Source organism: Trematomus bernacchii, unplaced genomic scaffold (genome assembly GCF_902827165.1).
Source record: "Trematomus bernacchii unplaced genomic scaffold, fTreBer1.1, whole genome shotgun sequence".
NCBI classification, from domain to species: domain Eukaryota; kingdom Metazoa; phylum Chordata; class Actinopteri; order Perciformes; family Nototheniidae; genus Trematomus; species Trematomus bernacchii.
Genome location: NW_022987792.1, coordinates 366279 through 392519, shown reverse-complemented (window position 1 = coordinate 392519; position 26241 = coordinate 366279). Strand labels below are relative to the sequence as shown.

Sequence of the window (26241 nt, the reverse complement as noted above, 5' to 3'; positions counted from 1 at the left end):
CGAGTGTTACATAGTGATGTTACATGCACAAAAACCTATATTACACCAGGAAAGAGAAAACCCCAAAAAGCCTAATACGGCCTCTTTAAACATTTATCTGAGGGCTATTTGTCCACCTTTGATCACCTTAAAGACATGCATTCACTCTGCATAACAACTTACTTTGCCTCGTTAGCTTCTGCTCCTTAATTAAATCTGTTGCAACAGCACCTGCCATCTGGTTGTATCACTTTCATTTTGAACAAAAGGGACATTATTTACTGCAGCAGTTAAAAGATAATCCTGTGGGGTTAGCATCATGAATGATAACATTCATTTTCACACAAGTGTTATTGAGCAATAACTTGTTTCCTAAATAAACAGCAAGTCGAGACTCCTGTCCTTGGCACTTGTTCGTGCCTTGTGTTTGCTCCTGTCTACACACTTTGTAAACGGTCCTGTGTGAAAGGGCTGTAGGGATAGGGGTTCAACACTTCATTGCAAAATATGACGCTTGAGTGGTTATCACTTATCAGAAATACAGCAGGTGCGTGCAGACACTGGGAGAGTTGGCGCTAACAGTGATGGTAATATGCAAAGAGCCTGGCACCAGATCGTTTTACCTGCGGGGGGAATTTAAAAGTGAAAGGTGAAGTGGAAGTTAAATGAAGGGAAGAAGTAAGAGACCACAGATTGGAACAAAATGAAATTTCACAGTCTCAAAAGACCCCGCTGCTTAATGTTTGAACAAATACACAAATGCATCATATTTCCTCATCAGCTGTTTTATAGGAAAGGGATTTCGGACGGCTCCAAAATCAGTTCCTGCGAAATTTCCTCAAGGGTCAAGCTTTTTCCTTTTTCGTTTAACTTCAGTGCTTTTAAGGAAGCAAGAAATCATGGGAAATCCCAGGGGAAATCTCTCGATAAATGTTTAAACCCTTGGCTGGAGTCTTGCATAATATTATCCCAGTGGAAAGATAAGGAGATGAGGAAACTGTGTTACACCAAATACTTTTATTCTGATGAGTGGATACAGCGTTACTCATTGCCAGATAGCATGAAGTGCAGCTCAGTATCCAGAGAGCATTTTCAAAAGTATTGCCATAAAACATAAGCAAACATCAGCACCAAGCTTAACACAGATATCAACAAAATTAGATTTAAGTCGTGCAAAATGTAAAACAATCCATGCACTCAAGACTCTTTGTGACAATCATGATATATTGGTAAGATTTACAAACATTTAAATACATTTCTACATTTATAAAAGGCATTTCAGGCATCAGTAATTGCTTTAAATGTCACCTATTGTGCAAAAGGGCAAAAATTAAAGGTCCCATGTCATGCTTGTCCGGTTATTACCCGTCCCCTTGTGTGTTATGAAGGTTGTTCTGCATGTAAACGGTCTGCAGAGTCACAAACCCTCAAAGTACACCCTGTAGGGAGTAAAACTCTAACACAGAAAATACCTGTCTATGCTGCCTCAGAACGCCCCGTTGGACATTTCTCTTTTTCCATTGTTTGCTTCCTGGGTTCAGTGACGTGTGAACACCCAAATCAGAGAGAAATGCTCTCCGCAGACCCATTCTCACAGCGTTATAAACCTTTTTCTTACTCAATATCAAGCCACACTTATTGTTTTTACTTCGGCTGTGAGTGTTTGTGTGTGCTCATGAGATGAGTTTCGCTGTGTCTCGCCGACCCGGAAACCTGTCCGCTCCTCGCAGCAGCGAGCCTCGCAACGTCCCGACCAATCAGAGCACACTGGGCTCACAGGGAGGGGGGGGCAGGAGCTCCAACAAGCCGTTTAGGACAGAGAGTGAATACACATACTATACAGAGATGCTGTATGAGAAACCAATGTGAGTTTGGAACATTGCACAATATAAATCTATTCTAGTAGACCTCAACAATGGAAATATGATCAGTAGAAATGGCCGTGACATGGGACCTTTAATATGTGTCCCAGGGGACTCACAAAGTGTCAGAAAATACAACCCTCTCTCTTTCACGATATGGCCCTATAATATATTGTTCAAATATAGCATAATAGGTGAGCTTTAACACACATTGAGAGGAGTAGTTTTACACGTTGTCCATTGTCCTTGCCTCATGTGGTTCCAATTTTGCTCTACATTATTTTCACCTCAGGACATTTTTCCAGTCTCAGGTTTCGTTTCTGTTACCTAAGCATGTCCTCAGTGTCCATTTCATCAGGATTACCTGCAGCCCCGGATTAGTTCAGTAGATGTATGCACGGAAGAGGGCTTGGAAGAGGCTGATAATCATACAGAGATTGATACACCTGCGTCACTTAGCTTTTATCGGTGATGTAATCATGACACAAAGCCATAGCTGATTACTAAGAAGATGTGCCCTCGAGCGTGAGCCGTGATTGACTTACACAGAAGAACAGAAGATCCCGGACCTCCATTTGGATCCATTTCATTCGAGCGTTGCACAACACAACTGGAGTGTTTCTCAACATGTAACACAAAGCCTCACGGATAAAAGGAGCCTGACGTGATGGAAGGAGTGTTAGCCAACAAATGGGCACATGTGTAAGTGATAAATCCAGTTATACAGTAGTGTAGTGATGAAGTCCTTTTGTAGGTGGTCCCGTAAATTAGCATCGGTGAGGGGTCCCTAGGAAAAAGACATAAGGATTTCCCCCATTGGATTTCAGTGTATCGCAGAAAATAAGCTTTGTGGCCAACACATGTTTATGATACTTAAAACGTTTTGTTCGGCAGGATCATCTCCATATATTAGCACCACTTTAAGACTCAATCGCTAGGCTATAATAATAACAATAGATGCCATTTTTATAGCGCCTTTCAAGGGACCCAAGGCCGGTTTACATGCTGTTAACAAACAAACAAACAAGCAAACAAGAAGGGCAAATAATAAAGTGAAAATTAAATAAATAGCAGTGGGAGTGGAAGCAGGTGGACTATCAACGACCTACATCCTGCTCACATGACTTCGTGTCACCACCGCTAAGCTTGATGAGGTTTAGTAGTTTATAAAGTCACTTGTTAGCAACCGCTGTTTTATGACATATAGAAGCTTTTGACATCCACAAGCTGTGTATTTACTGAGGTATTTTATGTTGTAGAACAAATATCTGAGTGTGTATAAACCTCAGTCCTTATTTTAGGTTTCTAGCCACAACCAGGTATGAAAAAACATTGACTTCAAGACATGGGACAAGTCTTTTCCGGGGTTTAGGACTCGTTTCTGCACCACTCTTTCTCTTCACAGTACAACACAGACAGCGGAGGGATCGTGTTTGTCCACAGGAGCTATGGACCACTGTTTGGAGGTCCCATACTCATCAGGGTGGAGCGCTGAATACCCCACGGCCTCCACGGACCTCCTCTTCTGGACCCGATGGAGCAGGATCCTGTAGGTCCCCGTCAGAGGACTCCTGCAGTCTACACACTGATTGTTCTGTAAATGCACCGTCACAATCCCCAGATCTGACAGAGAGCTCTTCACCTCCGCCTCCTCCACGCTCAGAGTCTGGTTCGCCTGGAGGAAATGAGCCGGGGAGAGGGGCAGCGACACATAAGGGGGAGGGTAGTCAATCCCCGTTAGCCACGTACTGTTTAAAATCTGCGAGAGAGTGGAGCGGTCGATAGGCACAGGTCGCAGCATGCCTTTAATCACCAGCTGGCAGGGGTCTGGAACATACGCAGGGATGTTGTAAGCCCCCTGGAGGATGCTGCGCTTCAAACGCCCCATTTTCTCCCCACAGAAAGGCAGAGTGGCCGTCAGCATGAAGTATAACAGAATACCCAAAGCCCAGACGTCCGAGTAGTATCCGACGTACCCTTTGTCCTTGAAGAGTTCAGGAGCAGCGTACGGAGGGGAGCCGCAGAAGTTAGTGAGCAGTTCGTTAGGCCGGTTCTCCGTGCTGAAGCCGAAGTCTCCCACCTTGATGCAGTGGCTGGTGGTGTAGAAAACATTCTCTGGCTTCAGGTCTCTGTGCACGATGTTGTTGTCGTGCTGAAATGTCCGAGAGAAATTGGAAAAAAATCTCAGTTTTATGAAATGGTGAACATATATAGAAAGAGAATGTTGAAAATCTCTGAAAACATTTAACAACAATCATAGGTGGTGTGCTTTTTCTGTCTTTTAAAGCTACAGGAAATAGATTTTGATGAAATGCTGAAATGATGATTAGTCAGTGGGAAATAACAAGTTCATTTCCTCACGTTAAGTACTTAAAGTGGACCTATCATGCTATATTTGAATAATATAGTGTAGGACCATACCTATATAAGGCATATTTATACTTTTTTTTTTTCAAAATACCAAACAGATCATGCATTTTAGCCATGCCTCATTTTGCTCAATTTGACATTTTTTAGCTGTGTTTTAGCAAGGGCAGATTCAGTGAGAACAGCACCACCTACAGGCCTGGCATATGTACTACAGCGTCTCCAGCGCTTTCGAACGGCAAAGGCCGTGGCTGTCTCCTCCTGATTGGTGGAGTTGGCCCAATAGCCGTAGTGCCTCCGTCCTGACGTCAGGACAGTGTTCAAATCTGGATCAGTTTTTATCAGATCCGTTGCAGCCCCTTTTTTAGAGATTTGGGTATGGAGGAAAATAGAGAGGGTTGTGTTTTCTGACACTTGGTGAGTTCCCTGGAACACCGGGGACACATATTCATGTAGAAAAGACGTACAAAAGTGCATTTTGCATGATAGGTCCCCTTTAAGTACGAGTTTAAGGTACTTTTACTTAATTTATTTACCATGTCTTTTACTTTCTAACTTAATCTTTTTAAGGGAAATGTACATTTTACCCTCCCTAGTCATATGAGAGTTATATATATGATAATAAATTAACTACTCAGATGGTTTCATGTAAAGTATTGTATGTATTTAAAGACCCCCGTGTTAGGAACCAAAGGAAACCAGTATATTAATTAGTTTAAATTAGCTTCCACCAGATATAACAGTGAAAGGTTGCCATCAGTATGAAGTATCTAAGAATGTCACATGGACAATTTATTAATGTACATTTGACTGAAAATCCCTCAGTACTTTTTTGTGTTTTCACAGATTTTTACATCAAGTATACTGAATCTTAGATGGTTGTGTTTTCACATGTTGTAAACTGTTTGTTGTTAACAGTCATCGTTAAATCAGAGAAAAAACAAGATACGTTGTTTTTCATTCTGAGATTTAAGTGCTCACTTATGGGATGTTCTGGTGGTTTATGGGGCTGAAACGCTGATTGCAACATCCCTAGTTTAAGGCCGACTGGGAACATTTTTTTTGCATTTCATCTCATCTCATTTCGCTTTCTACCTCCACTATTTAGGATAAAATAAGAGGTACTTTATTGATCCCAAATTGTGAAATGTTTGCGTTGCAGCAGCATAAAAAACAACAAAACAAGGCATTGCCCATAAGTAGAAATAAACAATACTAGAATTTAGACATCTGAAAATAGAATTACAGCAGCATTAAAAAGTAGAAAATATACAGTATGCTGTGAAGATTAAAAATCGATAAACTCTGACAATAAAACACTATTTAAGGGCTTTAGACACGATATAAAGCAGGATATTATTTACATTCAAATTAAAATATACTATGTAATATAATGGATTTCTCTTCCAGCATCCATATATTTCAATATAGATGGAAAAATACCTCCCAAAAAATACCCCATTAGTCAACTATTGCATTTCAATAAATATGGTTTAAACATCCACAGACTGATCCTTTGAAATAGTTTCACTTCATCTGAAATCCCGCTCTCATTCCCCGAAATGACTCAACGCTGTGAGTCTTGAACCCCTCAAAGCTCTAGTTTAAGGCCGACTGAGAAACCATTTGTTGCATGTCATCTAATTTCCTTTCAACTTTCCACCTCCACTATTTGAATATGTATGTAAAAATACCCCCCAACGAATACCCCATAAGTCAATAATTGCATTTCAATAAATATGGTTTAAACATCCACAGACTGCTCCTTTGAAATAGTTTCACTTCCTCTGAAATCCCGCTCTCATTCCCCTAAATGACTCAACGCTGTGAGTCTTGAACCCCTCAAAGCTCCATGGATTTGAGACACAGAGGATCAGTGAATGATGAAGAAGGCTCCTCCTCACCATGTGTTTCACAGCAGAGATGACTTGTGCGAACACCATCTTGCTCTCCAGGTCGTTGAGCTTCCCTCTGGTGGTGATTCTGGAGAAGAGGTCTCCACTGCTGCCGTACTCCATCACCAGGTACAGCTTCCTGCTGGTCTCCATCACCTCGTACAGACGCACGATGTTGGGGTGGCACAGCTTCTCCATGCAGCTGATCTCTGACACCATCATGGGCCCGCTCTTCTTATCCAAACGCATCTTGTCCATGATTTTGACAGCGACTCTCTCTGAGACAGAATCAAATAAAGTAGTGTTTTTTGATAAGAAAGGCCGCACCTAATCGTGACGTCTGTAGTCAACACACTATAAAAGACTACAATTCCCACGGCGCCTCGTCTAAAGTGACAGTGATGGCTGTGGCGCAGTGGACTAGGTGATGGAAGAAGAGGAGGACAGGGGAGGGGGGATTAGATATAAGCGATGGATTTAAAGAGGGTCTGACGGGTCAAAATGAGGACGGACAGACTTAAGAGGTTTAAAAACAAGATTTTAACACATGAGGAGAAGGCTAAGGGAGTGTATTTTGACACCTAGTTTAATTAAAATAGGATTGTTAGAGTATTTATATACAAAATATACTGTTACATAATCAAAAGAAACCCTTTAACTGCTCAAGCTGCACACAAACAGGTGTAGTTGTTTCATAAAGAATAGATAGAGAGATAGAGAGAGAGAGAGAGAGAGAGAGAGAGAGAGAGAGAGAGAGAGAGGTAGGTAGGTAGGTAGGTAGGTAGGTAGGTAGGTAGGTAGGTAGGTAGGTAGGTAGGTAGGTAGGTAGGTAGGTAGGTAGGTAGGTAGGTAGGTAGGTAAAAAACAAAAACAAGAACACTTAGGAAAATGAGTATAAGAGCAGTTTGACAGATAATAAATACACTGCAGGGGTCAGGTCAGATCTGTGGGGATCAGTTTACTGCATTATTCATAAACTCTGTAGAGAAAAGGTCAAAGTCCACTTTTCCAGGACTTTCATGGAAAATGGCACGAGGGGCCGATGAAATGAAAAGAGGAACGGGGGGTTTAAGAGAATCCAACTGCTCTTTCACAGCGCTCTTACGCAACAGCGGATGTTTTTGACATGTGTCGCTTTAAATGTTTATGTTGCAAGGAATTCCAGGAAGTCTTTATCTCAAGGTCGTTAAAGTGAAGCCAAAAAATCTCTCTTATATCCAAAAATAGGGGTTCAATTGTGTGGAAGTCTTTGAGAAAATAACCTTAGTTCTGACTTGATTTATTGTCCGTTTAACTAATGCGTTTATGGTCTCAATCTCTAGTTTTAAGGTCTTCTTCAATGCAGCATAATGTTCATTTTCTAAATTGTGTAGTAAAACCAGGTTATGCTGAAGGCCAGGGCTCCTTGTGATTGACAGGTATCGACTGTATGGTGCTTTCTGGGTCTTCATCTTACATTTATTGACCATTTCACCATGTGCTCTCAGTTAATGGCAGTTAATTGTACGTTTTTGGTCACCTAAAGACATCATTTTTTGCATTTGGTTGTACTTTGCTCCAACGTCTCGTGTCACTTCTGGTTGCAAAACAAAAATGTTGGAAAATAGCTGGAAATAAGGTCTGTGGTTGAGACACATTTAAGAGACGGATCACGTTTTGTTCAGCCGGATAATCTCCACATGTCTACCCTACTTTTATCTTTTCGAATCATAAATCTAATCTATTTTCCAAAATCCTCTGGAGAAATTGCATTGCGTTTTTGTCGAAGGAACCCATGCGCAGCTTACTTCCGGGTTTTAGGACGCGTCACTGTGGCACTCTATAGGTGACCCCAGGGTGTAAAGGTAAAGGTGTAACCTACGCTAAAAGGAGATAAGGAGGTACTTTGTAAGCTCCTTTACATAGTATTAAGATAATTCAACAAGCTCTTATCATGTCTGCTACTTAGAAACATCTGGATCATTTCAGACAGTTACATTCCTCAGAAGACTCTTGGTCTTATCTGAAGGTAACTAAGAGTTTACTTGAAAAGACTACAATCAGCAGCTCCAATCTCCTCGCTGTTCAAAGGACAAAACTGGTCACCATGGGAGACGTCTGTGGAGTCAGCTCTCAAAAAACATAAGGACCTCTGCATCACTTTCAGTCTTTAAGAAAAGCCTTACGGTACGTCCACACAGCAGCGTTAAAAAATCTTGAAACGCTTCTGCCCATTCACTTTGAATGGGGTGACGTCACTTTGCCTCACTTTTCGCCGAACTGCATTGTGGGCAGGCGAGCGGAGATTTTCAGGATTTTCAGGATTCAAAGTTGAGCAATGTTTAACTTTTGAAGCTGAGGTGGAAGCGTCAGCCAATCAAATCCCGTGTATGCAAATCTGACAGTTCAAGCGCTAGCCAATCAAACGGCGTGTAAGCTGGGAGAGACATACCACAGGTCATTTCCTCATATTCCAAAACATGGAGGAGAAATTAGCGGTAGGGAATCACCCGGTGCTTTATGACCAGTCCCTATTTACCTACCGGGATACAAACCGGAGGAGCCAGGCATGGAGGGAGGTGGCAGAGACAGTGGTAGGTTTTCGCCTGTTTGGGGAGTTTATATCCAGTTTACTTCGGGCTTTTTTGCTTCGTATGTCGGGGGCGGGAGATTCATGTGATTGGTTGTTGGTGCCTTGCTCGCAAAACATCCCCAAGCTTCAGATACGCCCACCTCCAAGATTTGTTTAACGCTGCTGTGTGGACGGGCCGTTAAGACCCTCCTGTTCTGCACCGCGTTTTACTGACTGTCCTGACTGTCTGGTTTTAAACTTACTAAGTTCCCTAGTTTTGCATGTCCTGCTTTTTTTTTTAAATATGTTTCGTAGATAATGTTTTACTCTACTCTCATTGAATTGTGAAGCACCTTGAGATGACGTTGTTTTCAAAGTGTGCTATACAAATACAATTTATTATTATAATTAACTAAGTGATATTGAGCCATGTTTGAAGAAGCAAAGTTTATTTTCATGCCCATGTTTTTTTATTCCTACAAATGTCCTTGATATGTTTTTACTAGTGTTTGCATGATGTATTCCTGTAACAACATATAGTTGTCAGTTTGTGCACATTCAACTGCCCCCTGGTGCTGTAAAACAAGCCTCTTCACTCTGACAACTCTCCATCAGAGAAAATGCATGTTTGTGCATGTGTGTACTCCGATTGTGTATAGGTCTGCACGTGTGAATTTGTTTGGTCTACATACTAACAGAGTGAAACCTGGATTCCCCCTTGTTAGATTAATAAAGTGGCTTCTTCCTCTTTCTTCTTCAAAGGTTTTATTGTCATATGCACAGTAGCTAATGTGTAGATATGGCAAAGACAATTAGGTCCCGAGCTCCTCCAACAATGCAACATATTACAAATAGGACATAAGTAAATCAATCAAATAAAAATAGTGCAAAATGAAACGTAGTAGGATAGATTAGATTAAAATAGTGCAGGTTATGTTGCAAGACCTGTCTACAAGTAGTGAAAAGCTGGTCCACGCCTTTGTCTCCTCCAGGCTGGACTACTGCAATGCACTCCTCATCGGGATCCCTAACAAAAGCATCCAGAGGCTCCAGTACATTCAGAACAGCGCTGCTAGGATCCTGATGAGGGTGCGCAAATATATCACATCCTTAAATCTCTACACTGGCTTCCCGTAGAACTGAGGATCGAATTCAAGGTCTCCGTCCTGCGTCCTCACCCACCAGTGTATCCATGGAACTGCCCCTCCCTACCTCAAGGAACCCCCATACCTCCTTGCGGACCTCCCGCTCCAGCAACTCCAACCTCCTCAGACCCCCCCAGGACCAAGCTCCGTACTATGGGAGACCGGGCCTTCTGCTCGGCTGCTCCCAGTCTGTGGAATGCTCTCCCCGACCACATGAGAGCACCACAGACCGTGGAAGCTTTTAAAAAAGGCCTCAAAACCCATCTGTTCAATAGAGCCTTTCCCTAGACCTTTTATTTATTACCACCCTTTTATTTTATTTCATTGTTTGTTTTTTATTGCTTTTTATTCATTCTACTGTGTTGTGTACTGTTTTTATACTGTTCCATGCTCACTGCTTGTAGCACTTCGGGATTTTAAGTCAAATATGAAGTGCAGAGAATGTTGAGCGTGACCAGGTACATGCAGGATTATATGTTCATGAGGTCTTATAACTCTTCACACAGATTAAGAGATAGAGCCACAGCTGTCAAATATTGTAGAGTTCGTCTAGCCCAGGGGTGTCCAAACTACGGCCCGGGGGCCAAATGCGGCCCACGGACCATTTTGAATCGGCCCTCAGCAGATTAAAAATGTATAATGTAATATGGCCCACAAATGAAACTTCTGCTTGTCTTATATTGTACGTCTTAAAGGGCCCATGTCATGGCCATTTCCACTGATCATAATTACATTGTTGAGGTCTACTAGAATAGATTTATATTGTGCAATTTTCCAAACTCACATTGGTTTCTCAAACAGCATCTCTGTAAACTACGTGTATTCACTGAATTTCACTCTCTGCCTTTAACGGCTCGTTGTAGCTCCAATAGCTCCAGCCCCCACCCTCCCTGTGAGCACAGTGTGCTCTGATTGGTTGGGACGTTGTGAATCGCGCTGAGCTCCGTGGAGGTGTTGTTTCCTTGTTTAGGATACATAGCGAAACACAGCCAAACTCATCCTGAGCACACACAAAGTCACAGCCGAAGTAAAAACAATAAGTGTGGCTTGATATTGAGTAAGAAAAAGGTTGATAAACGCTGTGAGAATGGGTCTGCAGAGAGAATGGGTCTGCAGAGAGAATGGGTCTGCAGAGAGAAAGGGTCTGCAGAGAGAAAGGGTCTGCAGAGAGAATTTCTCCGCGATCCCAACTGTCTGTTATCAGCCTGCAGCCAGGGAGGAGAAATCAGCAGAGCTGTCTGCTCCCTGCACACAGATGTGTGTGTGAGGAAGTCCGTGGATTGGTCAATTTGGACCAATCAGCGGGGGCTTAACGTAACGGCTCCGCGGACGTAACGTAACGGCTCCACGGATTGGTCCATTTCGTTCCGGGTACGGCATGACATCATGCCGTACCCGGAACGAAATGGAAGAATCAAATGGACAATGACGTATCTCCAACGAGGCGTTTTGGGGAGGTATTTTCTGTGTTAGAGTTTTACTCCCTACAGGATGTACTTTGACGGTTTGTGACTCTGCAGACCGTTTACATGCAGAACAACCTTCATAACACACAAGGGGACGGGTAATAACCGGAAAAGCATGACATGGGCCCTTTAATGAATGAGCTGTTAACAAAATAAATGAATCCCTCTGGAGAGCTGTGATTTAGGTTTTTTTTTTTTAACAGCATTTTCAAGTATCAAGAATAATTTACATACATTTGATTGATTTTTCCAACTTACAACTGAACTTATGAGGCAATAAACCTCTAGTGAGTGGCCCAGCCCTTCGTATATTTTTCTGTATGTGGCCCTCGGTGAAAACAGTTTGGACACCTCTGACATAAGCAAACCGCCTCTTATGTGCTGAAAGAAAAACAATGGATAAATGGGATGAAACCACATAAATGTCCAAAGATTTCTGACCTTTCGTCAGGGCGTGGATGCCCAGCCTGACGGTGGAGAAGTTGCCCTGCCCGATCTCTCCTCTCAGCTCGTAGAATCCCACCCTCCTCCCCAGCATCAGCTCGTTCACCACCTTCTCGTTGTGCGCCATGTCGTAGACGACCCTCTCGAACGAAGACTGCCTCATCCTCTCTGCTTCGCTCAGCCTCGGGATGTTACTGGTGGAAACAGAGACCTTCCTTTGTGTCTTTTCCATCACCGGAGCCTCATCTTTTGAACCTTTGCTCCCTTTCTGCTTTGGGAGGAATCGGATTTTCCTCATGTCGTGCATTCCTAACACATACCTGTAGAAATAAGAGAGCAGCAAAAGTAAAAGTAGAAGTACTCAGATCTTGTACTTGAGTAAAAGTAGAAGCACTCAGATCTTGTACTTCAGTAAAAGTAGAAGTACTCAGTTATTGTAGTTGAGTAAAAGTAGAAGTACTCAGATCTTGTACTTCAGTAAAAGTAGAAGCACTCAGATCTTGTACTTCAGTAAAAGTAGAAGTACTCAGATCTTGTACTTCAGTAAAAGTAGAAGTACTCAGATCTTGTACTTCAGTAAAAGTAGAAGCACTCAGATCTTGTACTTCAGTAAAAGTAGAAGTACTCAGATCTTGTACTTGAGTAAAAGTAGAAGTACTCAGTTATTGTAGTTGAGTAAAAGTAGAAGTACTCAGATCTTGTACTTCAGTAAAAGTAGAAGCACTCAGATCTTGTACTTCAGTAAAAGTAGAAGTACTCAGATCTTGTACTTCAGTAAAAGTAGAAGTACTCAGATCTTGTACTTCAGTAAAAGTAGAAGCACTCAGATCTTGTACTTCAGTAAAAGTAGAAGTACTCAGATCTTGTACTTGAGTAAAAGTAGAAGCACTCAGATCTTGTACTTCAGTAAAAGTAGAAGTACTCAGATCTTGTACTTCAGTAAAAGTAGAAGCACTCAGATCTTGTACTTCAGTAAAAGTAGAAGTACTCAGGTCTTGTACTTGAGTAAAAGTAGAAGTACTCAGATCTTGTACTTGAGTAAAAGTAGAAGTACTCAGATCTTGTACTTGAGTAAAAGTAGAAGTACCAGAGTGTAGGAATACTCTGTTACAGTAAAAGTCCTGTATTCAAAATGTTCCTCAAGTAAAAGTATAAAAGTATTCTCATCAAAATATAGTTAAAGTTGCGACAGTAAAAGTAGTCATTGTGCAGATTGGTCCATTTCAGAATAATATATATGATATGTTTTATAATGATTGATCATGAAAGTGTTCTCAAAGCTGGTAAAGGTGCAGCTAGTTTGAAACTGCAGGGTAGCTTGTGAATGTATTAGTACACAGTAATAGCGCACAGGTAACATTACGTTTGTTGGAGGAGGGCCAATCCCTATCTTGGGTTATGTTTGCACTGTACAGATGAAGTCTCACGGAGGTCAGTGTGTGACTGTTCCTAGTTTAGATAATTGTTAATGAGATTGGCCTCCAGGTTGACTTGTGTTGTGAAACGTCTGTCCTAACCTGGTGTAATCTTAATTCCTGTTTAGCTTTCGCTGTCTGCAACGGGACAGAGCCAAGTTATGACTGATTGTGTAAGAGTTAATTAAAGGTCACCTATTACGCAAAATCCACTTTTTCACTTTGTCTCTTCTACATCAGCATGTGTCCCCTCTTCTTCATGTCTCTTCTACATCAACATGTGTCCCCTCTTCTTCATGTCTCTTCTACATCACCAAGTTTCAGGAACAAAGATTCTCTCTCTTTTTGTCCTGATCCATTTATATAAAAACCTGTCTGAAAATGAGCTGATCAGATTTTGGCCACTTTATGATGTCATAACGATGTTTTGTCTTGTGTAACCATTAGCCAATCAGCAACCAAGGTAACCCCCCCCCCCCCCCCCCTTATCACCTGAATCTTCTCCTAGAGCACCATTGAGTTCTTTGTAACCAAATCTCTCTCAGAGGGGCGTGGGGAGGGGCTCCTTATTTTCATCTAAAGTAACAGACAGAGAATCAGCACTTTTGAAACAGGGCTGAAACAGAGGGGATTATGGGTAATGCTGCAATGATCTGTTTGGTGTTTCAGCCAATCAGAGACAGGTTCTGTATATATCTGAGACCTGTAATATATTGATGAAAAACAGTATAATAGGAGACCTTTAAAGTATACACACATGAACTGACATTAAACATATTCCCAAGATGCAAGGTGAGCATTTTATATGACAGAAAATGTATATGTCACACTTATGAGGTGTCGTCGTTTTGAGAAAAGTGTCTTGTCAGTTTTAAGGGTCTAGATAGAGACTATGATGCTGATTCAATTAACTTTCTGTTTTTTGTTTTTTATAAATGATGGACAAAAGCAGGATGTGTCCACGTTTCCTGTTTCAGAACTGGGAACATTCTTTGCAAAGTCTCAGCACATTTCTTTTCAAATCTGGCCAAAAAATCTATGTTTTTTCCAAACATGACAGTAGTTTGGCTTCCATGTTAATGCGAGGTTTAAATCCTGTTTCCTTTGTGATCGTGGAAGACTGTGGCTTACGGTTTCAGATTGACACAAAGAGCCACAGGGGGTCAAATGTCAGAGTTTATCTGTCAAGACTTGAGCTGTGTGTGGGCGTCTTCAACAGCAAATATAACTTCTCCAAATGACAGAACACACATGGAGAACAGGCAGCTGAGGTGAACTGCTTAAAGTAACTGATGGTTTTACAACAATGATAACTCACATCTGTAACTACAGAACGAACCAGCTCCGTGTCATTGTGGGCTAAATTTAGCGTGTGGTGGTGGGCTTAAAGTGGCCAGGATTTCAAGCTTCTTTTAGAAACAGTATTAGTGAGTCTGGTCAGTTTTAAATGGATAATTAAAAGAAGGGTTTATTATTTAAAACTAAACATTTGTTTCCATTTTCTGATACTGCTGCACCTTCTAGCATTGCATTTAATATAACCCGGTACATATTGCTTGTTGCTGTATGCACTTTGACACTAAAGCATTCTGAATTTGATAATTAAGCTGAATCTGTAAATTGCCTTGCCAACATTGAAACAATAAGTTGTTAAACATGGATTAATAATCAGCCATAATATGGCCATATATATGGTTTATATGGACAAATAAAACACATTTAGCAAAGGATCTATAGTTAACCTGTCCTCTTGATTGTTGATAAATATTTTACTTTGAAAGCTAGTACTAATTAGTCGTTTGTGTTAACTAGGTTGTAAAAATACCTTTGGTTGGTGTTGATAACAATGAAGTACATTATTAGTCAGGCATTTATTTATGCTAATGTGGGTGATCACTCTCTAGTCTTCAATTGCATACATATTTCAATGTCCGGCAGTGGCTCAGTCAGTAGGGGCTTGGACTGTGAGCCGTAGGGTCGCCGGTTGAAGTCCCCGACCAGACCTAAATATGGAGTGTGGACTGCTACTTGGAGAGGTCCCAGTTCACCTCCTGCCCTGCCGTGGTGCCCTTGAGCAAGGCACCGGGCATCCCCCTTCCCCCCCCACCCCCATTGCTCCCCGGGCGCTGTACAATAGCTGCCCACTGCTCCTAGTACTAGACTCCTGGTACTAGGATGGGTTAAATGCAGAGAACACTGTGTGCTGTGTGCTCTGCATGTGTGACCATTAAAGAGGGGTTCATCCCTCCAATTCTATTCTATTATTTAAATGTTAACGTGTCATTATTAACAGATGGTCCACAATGATTCATCTTACTATAAAGACAGAACAAGTGTTTGGAGGTTTAACACAACCAAAGGATTTATTTATGATTTTCTAAACCCAATCTATAAAGCACAGCTAAATAATTGATTAGCCATGAATGAAGACACAAATAACCATCTCTGTAATATCTTGTTACAAAGTGGTTTACAGATTTTAAATAAAACAATAAGTTCTGCAGACTTGTTAACACATCTGCAGAAAGTATTGTTTTGTTTAAGATGTGTAAACCACTTTCTAATAAAGACGTGTTTACACATCTGCAGAAAGTATTGTTTTGTTTAAGATGTGTAAACCACTTTCTAATAAAGACGTGTTTACACATCTGCAGAAACAGAAATATTAGATTAGTATGTAAAGCAGATGTAAAGCAGATGTATTTACCTGGAATATGGAGGTCCTTCATGTCCGTCACTCAGGCTCAGCGCACTGCGACTGAACACCTGAACAAGAGAGGGAGAGTCGGAGACTAAGTCCTTCTTCAATCCTATTAGTGCAGTGTATTAGTGCACTGATGTAATGCTGCATCCACATTTTTAAAGAATAAACTAAGTACACATCATATAAAATGTCATACGATACCAAGTAATAATACATCATGTATGAAGACTACAAGATCATTTTGTATTCTGTGTTAGTAATGTCACAGTTATATTAAGCTTTATTGACATGAATCTAAAAAAACACAACAAAAATACCATATGTTGCCAGTGAATATATACAACACAATACAAACAAGAAGTAAGTATAGGGGGGATTTAGGGAACTCTCTATGTGAAGGAGAGAGAAAATACTCAATCATATTAGGTTTTAAAAATACTTCAATCGATTGCTGCTATTTAACCAACAAATATCTTGAACAAATATTATGCTGTGCTGCTATTAATCACAACTGTCACTTGACCTTGCACTATTGTCTGCATGCGTACATATATGGTGTCTCTATTAATTGTATTAGGTGATAATAATCATAGACTGTAAATGGTCAGATATACAGCCTATGGTTTACAGTTTGTTTCTGCTGCCCCCAAGTGGACAAACAAGTGAAAGAGTGACTATAGGTGGGATTATTTCCACCGGTTAAAGTAAGAGGATGATATACATTGTTAATAAACTGGTTTGCTTTAATAAATGCTAAAATATTACTCTTACATAATATAAAATTGCTAAATAAACGTATCACTAGTACTATCAACCACAGTGGCGAGCCGTGAGCTTTATACCTAGGCCCTCTGACCCCCACCCAACCGCCATCTCACCAGTCATAGCTCACATAATTAACCTCTCCATAAAACAGGGAAAAGTACCCAAAGACTTCAAAATTGCAAGAGTAACCCCCCTGCACAAAAAGGGCAGCAAATTGGACCCAGGCAACTACCGCCCTGTTTCTATACTTACCTCCATCTCGAAAGTCATGGAAAAAATAGTATATGAACAGGTCGAAAAGTACCTCGCAGAAAAGAAACTAATCTATGAATTTCAATCTGGCTTTAGAACATCCCACTCCACTGACACATGCCTTCTTTATTTGAACGACCACATCAAACAAGAGGTGGACGAGGGTAAATACTGCGGCATGGTGATGCTGGACCTACAAAAGGCTTTCGACACTGTCAATCACCCCATTCTGATTGACAAGCTAAAAGCAATTGGTTTTGATAAACTATCGGTGAGCTGGATGCAATCCTACCTGGAGGGGAGAGAACAGATGGTGGAGGTAAACGGTACTCTGTCCCCCCCCCTCCCAGTGAGCTGTGGTGTTCCACAAGGAAGCATATTAGGTCCGTTACTGTTCCTAATTTATGCAAATGACATGTCATCAGCATGTGACTGCAACTTGTTCCTGTTCGCGGACGACTCAGCCCTGCTGGTCTCTGACAGGAGCAGATTGCAGGTTGAAAAAACCCTCAGCTCCGAGCTCGGCAGAATCTGCACCTGGCTCGCCGATAATAAATTATCATTACACCTGGGTAAAACAGAGTCCATTCTCTTCGGTTCGAAACATAATCTCAGCAAATCCGACGACTTCTCAGTTGCAGTGGGTGACATTATTGTCACAAGTAAGAAGGAAATTACATACCTAGGATCTATTCTTGAGGCAAACCTCTCCTGTGACAAAATGGCATCCAATGTAATAAAAAAAGTCAATCAAAGAACTAGATTCCTATACCGGATCTCCTCTCTAGTAAACAAAAACACCCTGAAAACTCTGGCAGGAGCACTCATTCAAGGGTACTATGACTATGCTTGCACGTCATGGTACCATAGCACCTCCAAGGCGCTAAAAATAAAACTTCAAACATCGCAAAATAAACTGGTCAGACTACTGCTTGACCTTTCATCTAGAACCCACCTCACCTCTGCCCACTTTGACAACCTAGGATGGCTTAGAGTAGACGACAGAGTACAGCTACTTGCAATGGGCCTGGTCTACAAGATCCACTACACCTCTATGGTACCCATGTACATGTCAAAATTCTTCCCAAAGGTCAAGGAATACCATGATCATAACACCAGAGGGAGCTCCACAAATCATGTAAAACCCAGATTTGGCACAAAAAAAGGGGAATACACGTTTCGCAATTATGCCACATCAAGGTGGAACGCTCTTCCCACAACTGTAAAGGAAAGTAAAACTATACTTACCTTCAAAACCTCTCTTAAAGAGCACCTTCGGGGGAAAGCATTGCAAAACTGGCCCCGGTAATGGTACAAATCTCAACCTGTCGTACAATGGACAGCTTCCCCCCCCCCATCTATGTATATACTCGCATTTTAGACTCTGTTACTAACTGTATATCTGTAGACTTGGTATGTCTTAAATGTCCGGTTAGGATGTATTAGAACGAAATCTAAAATGAAAATTGTAAATAAGCCATCTGTATGTAAAAAACCACCTGTATGTAAATTGTAAATAAGCCATCTGTATGTCAAATATGTCTTATATGTCTTAAATGATATGATGAATTGGAAATGGGGGACCCTGATGTAAACAAGACGAAAGTCTTTCTCTGGTCTGCATCCCCTTAACAATTGTATGTTTTGAGCTGTACTGTACTGTACCCAATATACAAGCTGTTAATAAACTTTTCAATCAATCAATCAATCAACCCCTTCCCTCGAAAAAAAGAAAAAAAAATAGTTATTACGTCACAGCGTATACTTCAGCGGAATATCAAAACAACGGCCCAGGGTGCAAAACGCATCAATGACAGCGACCCTCTACCACACAAAACAACACCTGTGAACCCAATTTGTGTTCTTTGACATTGAAAATGATATTGCATTGTGTTTGTTACTTTCGTTGCAGTTGTATGTCTTAAATGTAATTTGGCATGCTTTTATTTTGAAGGCGAGTTCACGCTGTTGACAGGAAGTTGTTGTTGCTATGGAAACAAGAAACGTTTCACAGCGGGCGGAACTCGTCATAAAGTCCGCGATAATAAAACCCACCCATTTAGAGGGAAGATATGATTGGTCAATTGTTGTGTCATTTGACATTACTCTCTCGTTCAGTTACTATAGCGGGCCCTCTGTGAATCGCAGAGAGGCCCGCTATAGTAACTGACATTCAAACAGAGACTGAACAGGCAGATTCGAAGGATTTATTTCTTTGGAAATGTTATTTTATTAAATCAAGTTTTTTTTCGGTAAAACTAATGAAAAATATAACAAAAATAATATTAAAAAAATATATATTTAAAAAAAATATATATATTTTTAATGTTTTTAAATATTATTTTTTGGAATATCTTAGGCCCTCACAGAGGGCCTAGAGGGCCCTGACGGCTCGCCACTGATCAACCATTTACATCTTGACATCTTCTTGCCGTAATTTTCGTCCAACGCAACTTTCACTTTGATTGACGTCTGCTTCAAGCCAATAGTCATAGCCGAGTTCGCCTTATAACCAATCACAGACGAGGGTGAGTTGGGAGAGGAAAAGGCGGGGCTTTAGCGTAATTTCCTAACCAATCAGCGCACAACCCTCACCAAAAGACCGGAAAAACATGTTGTTGTTGTCATCTGTGACATGCTGCTCCCCTGTCACCTCCACGGAGCTCGACCCTGAACGGATTTACATCTTGACATACTCCTTGCGGTAATTTTCATCCACGTAATTGTTACTATGATTGACGTCTGCTTCAAGCCAATAGTCATAGCCGAATTCGCTTTCTAACCAATCACAGACGAGGATGAGTTGGCGGGAGAGGAAGAGGCGGGGCTTTCGCGTGCTTTCCTAACCAATCGGATCACACCCCTCACCAGAAAACCGGAAGCACATGCTTGTTGTTGTCATCTGTGACATGCTGCTTAGAAAAAGGTAGTATTTTGTGTGTTTTTGACCGTGTAAAGAGACAGAAAATGGCGGCAGTAGTAGCTACACCTGTCAGCCCCACGGAGCTCGACCCTGACCGGATTGAGGAGGAGATCCGTGGAGGACCCGAGGCGGAGGAGGAGGTCGCCCCGCCGCAGACAACAGGCCCCGGGACACGGCTCTCTAAACTCCCGCTGGCCCGGATCAAAGCTCTGATGAAGACCGACCCGGACGTGTCTCTGGCCAGCCAGGAGTCCGTGTTCATCATCGCTAAAGCCACGGTAAATAACAAACATGGAGGAGGAGGAAGTCTTGAAACAACACAGAGCTGCCTGATACTAGATTCAAGGTTACAGTACAGTGTAGATATAGCAATGGGAATCTTAGGTCACAGGCTTCTCCAACAGAGCAACACAATAACACAGATAAAATAGTTAAATTAGTGCAAGTAAATAGAACAGAATATAATCCTTTATTGTCATTATATAGCTACAATGAGATGAGTGGAGCTACTCCTTTTTTAAGTTGCCATCAAAATACAAATCAAATAGGATATAAATAGTGCAAGGAGAGTCTATATACAAGTAATTGGAATATGATATGTTAGATAAATAATTACTACTATTACTACTATGAGATTAAAGCAAGTTAGTCCATAAAGAGTCTTCAGTCAATGTACTGTGATTATCCTCTTTAATAATAGTGAATATGCCCTATACTGTATAAATGAGCATTATGCTTATTAAAGTTAACTATAAAGTGCCCCTGCTAAATAAAGGCATCCCAAAATGCACATGTAACAACCTTACATTATTTAATTGGATTAGATGTACTACTACTGATCACAAATAGGGAAGTTGTTTATTGCATTTTATATAAGATAAGAGGTACTTTATTGATCCCAAATTGGGGAATGTTTGCGTTGCAGCAGCAGCATGGAAAACAAAACACGGCATTGCACATAAGTAGAAATGTGCAGAAACCAAAAGTAATTTATACAAAGGAGCAGGAAACAAAAGGGACATAAGACATGCTTATTATCACAGGTAACACCCGTATGATGAGATGCCCAGTCTTTTGTATTAAAGGTGTGAAAAAGCCTGGGAAAGACAGCCGTAGTTTACAATAGAACTGATTAATGTAATCTGTGAGAACATCAACCCAAGAAAGAAAGTTAAAGTGACATATATATATAATCAAAATAGACTTGTGATACATGTCTACGATAGACATATTTTAGGTCACATTTCCTTTGGGTTCAAGACCAAAAAGATATTGATAGGAAGATATCAGATATTCCTCTTCGTGTCTGAATTGGTTTTTAGTTTCAAATGGTTTTCAGAATATTAATGAATGTCTTTGTTCCAGGAGTTGTTTGTTGAGATGATTGCCAAAGATTCCCTGGTGTACGCTCAGCAAGGGAAGAGGAAAACTCTGCAGAGGAAAGACCTGGGTGAGTGCTCTGAATACATTTACACAGAAATGCAAGGATGGAGAAAGGAAGATTAAAATGATGTGTAATTTAATGGAAAAATAAGGTTTTCTAAAGTTATTTTTTATTATTTGAAAATGGACTTACAATGTTATGGTAGTTCAGCTGACAGACTTGTGGCCTGTACTACGAAGCCGGATTTTCGCATAGCGAGGTAACTTCAGGGTTAACTCTGGCTTTCCGGTCCTACGACGCTGGTTCTCTTTTTAGCGGGCTAGATCTCCATGGTAACTTATGCTGAACGGCTAGCCTGGTCCGGAGCAGGTTAGGTTCCAGGATAAGAGATCAAATCAGTGAAAGCACCGCCTGCTGACCAATCAGAGCTCCGTGTGCGGAGTTTAAAGCGATCAAGTCATATTACAGGATAGAGGAAATACAGAAAAACTGCCGTTGCAGGAAAGACGGCCGGCAAAAATCACCGACTGTGTGAACGTGAAAATTAATAGAATATCCCCTCCCATCTTCAGAGCAATCTGACTATTATAACATTAGCGTTAAGAAAGCTTACTTAAATATCTGCCACAACATAATTAACCGGATCAGAGTAACATTACGTACAGTCCGCGGCACTGTGAGTGCAGACGGCGATGTGTCCCATTATCATTCATATCACATGATATCACATCTTATTACATGGCTTAGTTGAATACTCGATTCTGATTGGTCAATTCAGAACACGTGACACGTTGTTAATCCAGAACAGACAGACCGCTGTCAAGGATTTATGACCGTTGTTAAGGACGCTCAAATCTGCAGAAAGAAGTCCGGTCGATTGAACTGTATACAGTTTGGCTGAAAAGCAAACTGCATGCAGTTTGCTTTTCTAACTGACAAGACAAGAGCGACGAGAAAACAGCGGAGAAGTAACGGGCAGAAACCCTCCTTTTTACGCAGCGGTCCAGACATAGACATCAAACGGCGACACATATTCAGTTGCCAGTTACTTTGGCATTAGGGCAGGGATATCTAGATACTTTCCAAGGTTTGACATAATGAATTGTGCTAATTTTAAAGCAAGCAACGATGTTTTCAAATCTGTAATCAAAAAGCTCCGCCTTCCTGCCGTTGCGTTGCTCCATTTTTTTTTTCAAACGGTAAGAACGGACTATTTTCCTTAGCGGATGCATGTCAATTTAAATCAATACATACAACTATTTTTTAAATCAATAAAATCATTTTCTAAATCCATAAAAGCATTTCAATTAATAGTGGGAGTCATATCATTACTTTGTTGAGAATGTGGCCGTGTAATAAGCGGGATAATGTGCAGCGACTTGGTCATTATGGGGAAAAGAACACCTTCATGCAGATCTAGATCCCTCCGCTTCGCGTCGGGCTCCTGATCAGCCTGTCGGTGTTCTTTTACCCATAATGACCGCGTCGCTGCACATTATCCCTTACATAATGTATCATATATTTCCTTATCCGAGTCAGCTTCTTGAGCCATATCTGGCTGTGCAACACTCACAGTGTCACATACTGTATGCAGAAGTATTATTTTAAGCAACACATTAAGTTGACGAAACACTCGAGTCAAATGTAATTAAAGTCAGATCCACTCGTGTCTTAGACGGGGCAGTGATATCATAAACCTGTTAATGTACGCATTCAAACGCTTTTTCTTTTACCAGCTGTATTCAGCTTGCAGGTGCAGCTATGTGGCTTTGATCCTGGATAAAGTGTTTAAGTCATGGATGTTTAAAGTTTAACTTCTTCATATTAGTAATATTAAAGTTTTCTTTTCATTCAGGAAGTATGACGCTGCGCTGTCAGTATGATTCTCCATGTTAGTGATTGGTCAAATGCTGCTAACCCCGCCCCTTTTATGTGAACGCGCACTCAGCTGGACAGAGAAACCCTGGTTTGAGTTACCGAGTTGATAACCAGCATCGTAGGACCGCTTAGCGAGAGCGTGTTTGTTTTGGATTAGTTAAGCCAGGTAACTCAAACATATCCAGGGTCAGTTGAACTGGCTTCGTAGTACAGGGCACTGGTTGTGACTTTCTAACTTAAATTGGCATGCTGTTACATCTGTGTAAAGGAAAGTAAACGTTAATGTTGTTGTTGTTGTGTTCATCTGACTGACCTGTGTTTGTTAGCATTGCTCTATAGAAACCTAAAACATTTTATGAACCAGTTTTAACTTTTCCATTTTGCTTCTATTTGTTTCTACAGACAACGCAATAGAGGCCATAGATGAATTTGCATTTCTTGAAGGTAAGCCTTGCCATGACTTTCAAATGTTAAGGGTTTTTTATACCTTAATATAGTTCAGAAGAACAGCATGCTCTTCCAGATGTGTTCTTGTATTTGTTGTCTAATGGGTCTTTATTTTCTCCGTAGGCACGCTAGATTAAACGCTGCTTCAGAAGAGGGGAACATGGAGTATCTGCCACCATCCAAGAAACCTTTGTTCCAGAGAATTTATTGAGAACATCTTTCTGGTATTTTCAAAGCGACTCTCAAATTGGATATTTATAAATCCTTTTCTACAATGTATCATTAAGACTTTTCATACTTAATGTTGAAGTCATCAGTGGTAATGTGTACATTTTTTTGTAAATATTTGTGAAATACAACTGTACAATGAAATAAATGTAAGTTTTAAACAATTTTGTGAGAATGAAACAGTCAATCATATCAGTTTGTCACTCACACATTTGCAAGATAATTATTTTCCTCCTATCTGATAAGTGTTCAATTCCAATTTCCTAAGGACTCTAGATTTTAGACTTTGGCAAAATTAAACAAATGTAGTATTACATTAAAAACTATCTGTTGCACACACTCAGTCACAGTTTTAACGACTACTTTATCAGCTTAATGCTGGACTAATTCAACCCACAATCTTTGTGCCGTTTCTAAGTAACTTTTGTCGTTATATTACGTGATCACTGTGATGGAAACTTCTGGAGCAATGGAGACGAAACTCACGAGAGACACGGAGAGAGCAGGAGCATGATGGCAAACACTAAAGGTTTATTATGGAGTTACGACCGGAGAATTGACAAGACATGTGCTGCCGCCCCACGAGGTGACAGCGGTTGCCCGGCCTATTCTGAAGATCTCTTCCTTAGTCGGAGGTTTTAACTCGTTCAGAGTGTATGATCAACCTTCTTCGTTAACAACACTAAACAAACAGGGCACTGTATCTAAAATGTAACTAAAACTGTCGTCCATGGCCCAAGAATGTACGACAGTGGGACTTACGCACCCGATAAGGACTCCACGATGTCCACGAACCATAAACTATCTCAGGTCAGCTTATGCTTGGTCATGAACAACAACAAGGAGCCAGAGCTGCTTCTCCTTAAGAGGGATAGCAGCAATATCACAAGACTGTAGACCGTAGACCTATGCCATGGGAAAGGAGAAAGTGATGGACTGGGATACCTAAGCAAAATATTCCCCAACAATCAGCATTTATGTGCACTTTCCTCCAGGGCTCCCTCTCCGTTATTTCCTCGACCGTCGGTTTTGTGAAATGCCCCAGCTCAGCCTCACCCTCAGAATAAATAATCTGGCGTTTTATGGAAGGAGCAGCCAAATAAACCTTTTTATCAGATTATCAAAAACCTGTCGAGTGAATCAATATTACTCAGGGAACACCCTCAGATGTTTATAGATGAAATGAGAGCATGTCTCCCCCGGTTGGGAAACCACATTGTTCTACGTCACTACCAGACGTGGGAGAAGTACTCAGACCTAGTACTTTAGTCAAAGTAGAAGTACTCAGACCTAGTACTTTAGTCAAAGTAGAAGTACTCAGATCTAGTACTTTAGTAGAAGTACTCAGATCTAGTACTTTAGTAAAAGTACAAGTACACTCAGATATTGTACTTGAGTAAAAGTAGAAGTACTCAGATCTTGTACTTTAGTCAAAGTAGAAGTACTCAGACCTAGTACTTTAGTCAAAGTAGAAGTACTCAGATCTAGTACTTTAGTAGAAGTACTCAGATCTAGTACTTTAGTAAAAGTAGAAGTACACTCAGATATTGTACTTGAGTAAAAGTAGAAGTACTCAGATCTTATACTTGAGTACAAATATTTCACTTCCTGTTTCAAAAGTGCTGATTTGGGGTATAAAGCTTTAAAAAAAAAAATGGGCTGAGCTCATGCAGGACCCGGCAGCTACTGTCTAAACCAGGGGTTTTCAAAGTGTGGGAAGGTGAGCCTCCCCTCAGAGAACATAAGAACAGCCGCGCCCCCCCTCCCAATTATTATTGCTATTATTATTATTATTATTATCATTGTTGTTGTTGCTATAATGCAGGGGTATTCAATTGCATTTCAAAGAGGTCCAGTAAGATAAAATGAAGACTGTTTCTCTCCTCTTGTCTCGTCTCTGTGTTTGAATCTATCGTGCTGGCTCACTGACTGCACCGATTTGATTGGCTGAGTAGCGTCACCTCCTTAAAACATTAAACAATAACTTTTTTAAACCTTTTTATCTTTATGTTTTAAACATATTGTATACAACTCCCCCACTACTTGGACTATTCCTTGCACCCCTCTAGAATAAGCCCGAATGGTCTCAACCATATTGCATCAGTAACGTGCACTTTGTTGTTATCGTTATAACAAGATCGCAAGGACACTGGTAGCGATCGGACAATTGAGTGTTGTTCAGTTTGTGTGTTGTGGAACATACGTGTCCGTGCACGAAAATATACCACACACCCAATTACAATAGCATGTTCAATTCACTACCCTGGAAGTTAATAAAGTTGTTAAAGTTGGAACAGCCTGTGGACAGCCGTTCTTCCTTGCATGTCAGTCGCCGACACCTTCTTACAGAGGACAGGCAAATCTAGCTGCAGCACGACCCGTATATTTTCGCACGCCGTGTTCTCAACACATATTTTTTATTTTTTTTTAACATTTTCAACATCGTTGATACATCCTTATATGTTCCCGGCAACACACTGAACGTCAATTTTGCCTCCTTATTACACTCACCCCTACTTTAGTGGGAACAATGAGT

The 26241-nt window shown here is 40.9% G+C and overlaps 2 protein-coding genes across 2 annotated transcripts; one reads left to right on the top strand and one right to left on the bottom strand.

The window, feature by feature from the left end:
• Window positions 1-2006: 2006 nt before the first annotated feature.
• Window positions 2007-15851, bottom strand: LOC117497779 (serine/threonine-protein kinase NIM1). The gene is made up of 4 exons (XM_034149793.1): window positions 15832-15851; window positions 11707-12029; window positions 6113-6381; window positions 2007-3993 (listed from the first exon to the last, which is right to left on the bottom strand). The coding sequence occupies exons 2-4, from the start codon at window positions 12014-12016 to the stop codon at window positions 3241-3243; spliced, it is 1332 nt and encodes a 443-aa protein (XP_034005684.1). The 5' UTR covers window positions 12017-12029; window positions 15832-15851; the 3' UTR covers window positions 2007-3240.
• A 3841-nt stretch (window positions 15852-19692) lies between these two features.
• On the top strand, window positions 19693-23869 carry pole4 (polymerase (DNA-directed), epsilon 4, accessory subunit). The gene is made up of 4 exons (XM_034149788.1): window positions 19693-20046; window positions 21134-21218; window positions 23433-23474; window positions 23601-23869. The coding sequence occupies exons 1-4, from the start codon at window positions 19813-19815 to the stop codon at window positions 23612-23614; spliced, it is 375 nt and encodes a 124-aa protein (XP_034005679.1). The 5' UTR covers window positions 19693-19812; the 3' UTR covers window positions 23615-23869.
• The last annotated feature ends 2372 nt before the right edge of the window (window positions 23870-26241 follow it).

What these genes read in the sequence shown, in the direction of transcription:
- LOC117497779 (XM_034149793.1), bottom strand. Translation starts at nt 12,016, where the DNA reads ATGCACGACATGAGGAAAATCCGATTCCTCCCAAAGCAGAAAGGGAGC. An exon ending in CATCCACGCCCTGACGAAAG is followed by an intron (nt 6,382 to 11,706) that starts GTCAGAAATCTT and finishes ATTCTGTCTCAG; the next exon opens with AGAGAGTCGCTGTCAAAATC. An exon ending in TCTCTGCTGTGAAACACATG is followed by an intron (nt 3,994 to 6,112) that starts GTGAGGAGGAGC and finishes CGGACATTTCAG; the next exon opens with CACGACAACAACATCGTGCA.
- pole4 (XM_034149788.1), top strand. Translation starts at nt 19,813, where the DNA reads ATGGCGGCAGTAGTAGCTACACCTGTCAGCCCCACGGAGCTCGACCCT. An exon ending in TCATCATCGCTAAAGCCACG is followed by an intron (nt 20,047 to 21,133) that starts GTAAATAACAAA and finishes TCTTTGTTCCAG; the next exon opens with GAGTTGTTTGTTGAGATGAT. An exon ending in TCTGCAGAGGAAAGACCTGG is followed by an intron (nt 21,219 to 23,432) that starts GTGAGTGCTCTG and finishes TTGTTTCTACAG; the next exon opens with ACAACGCAATAGAGGCCATA.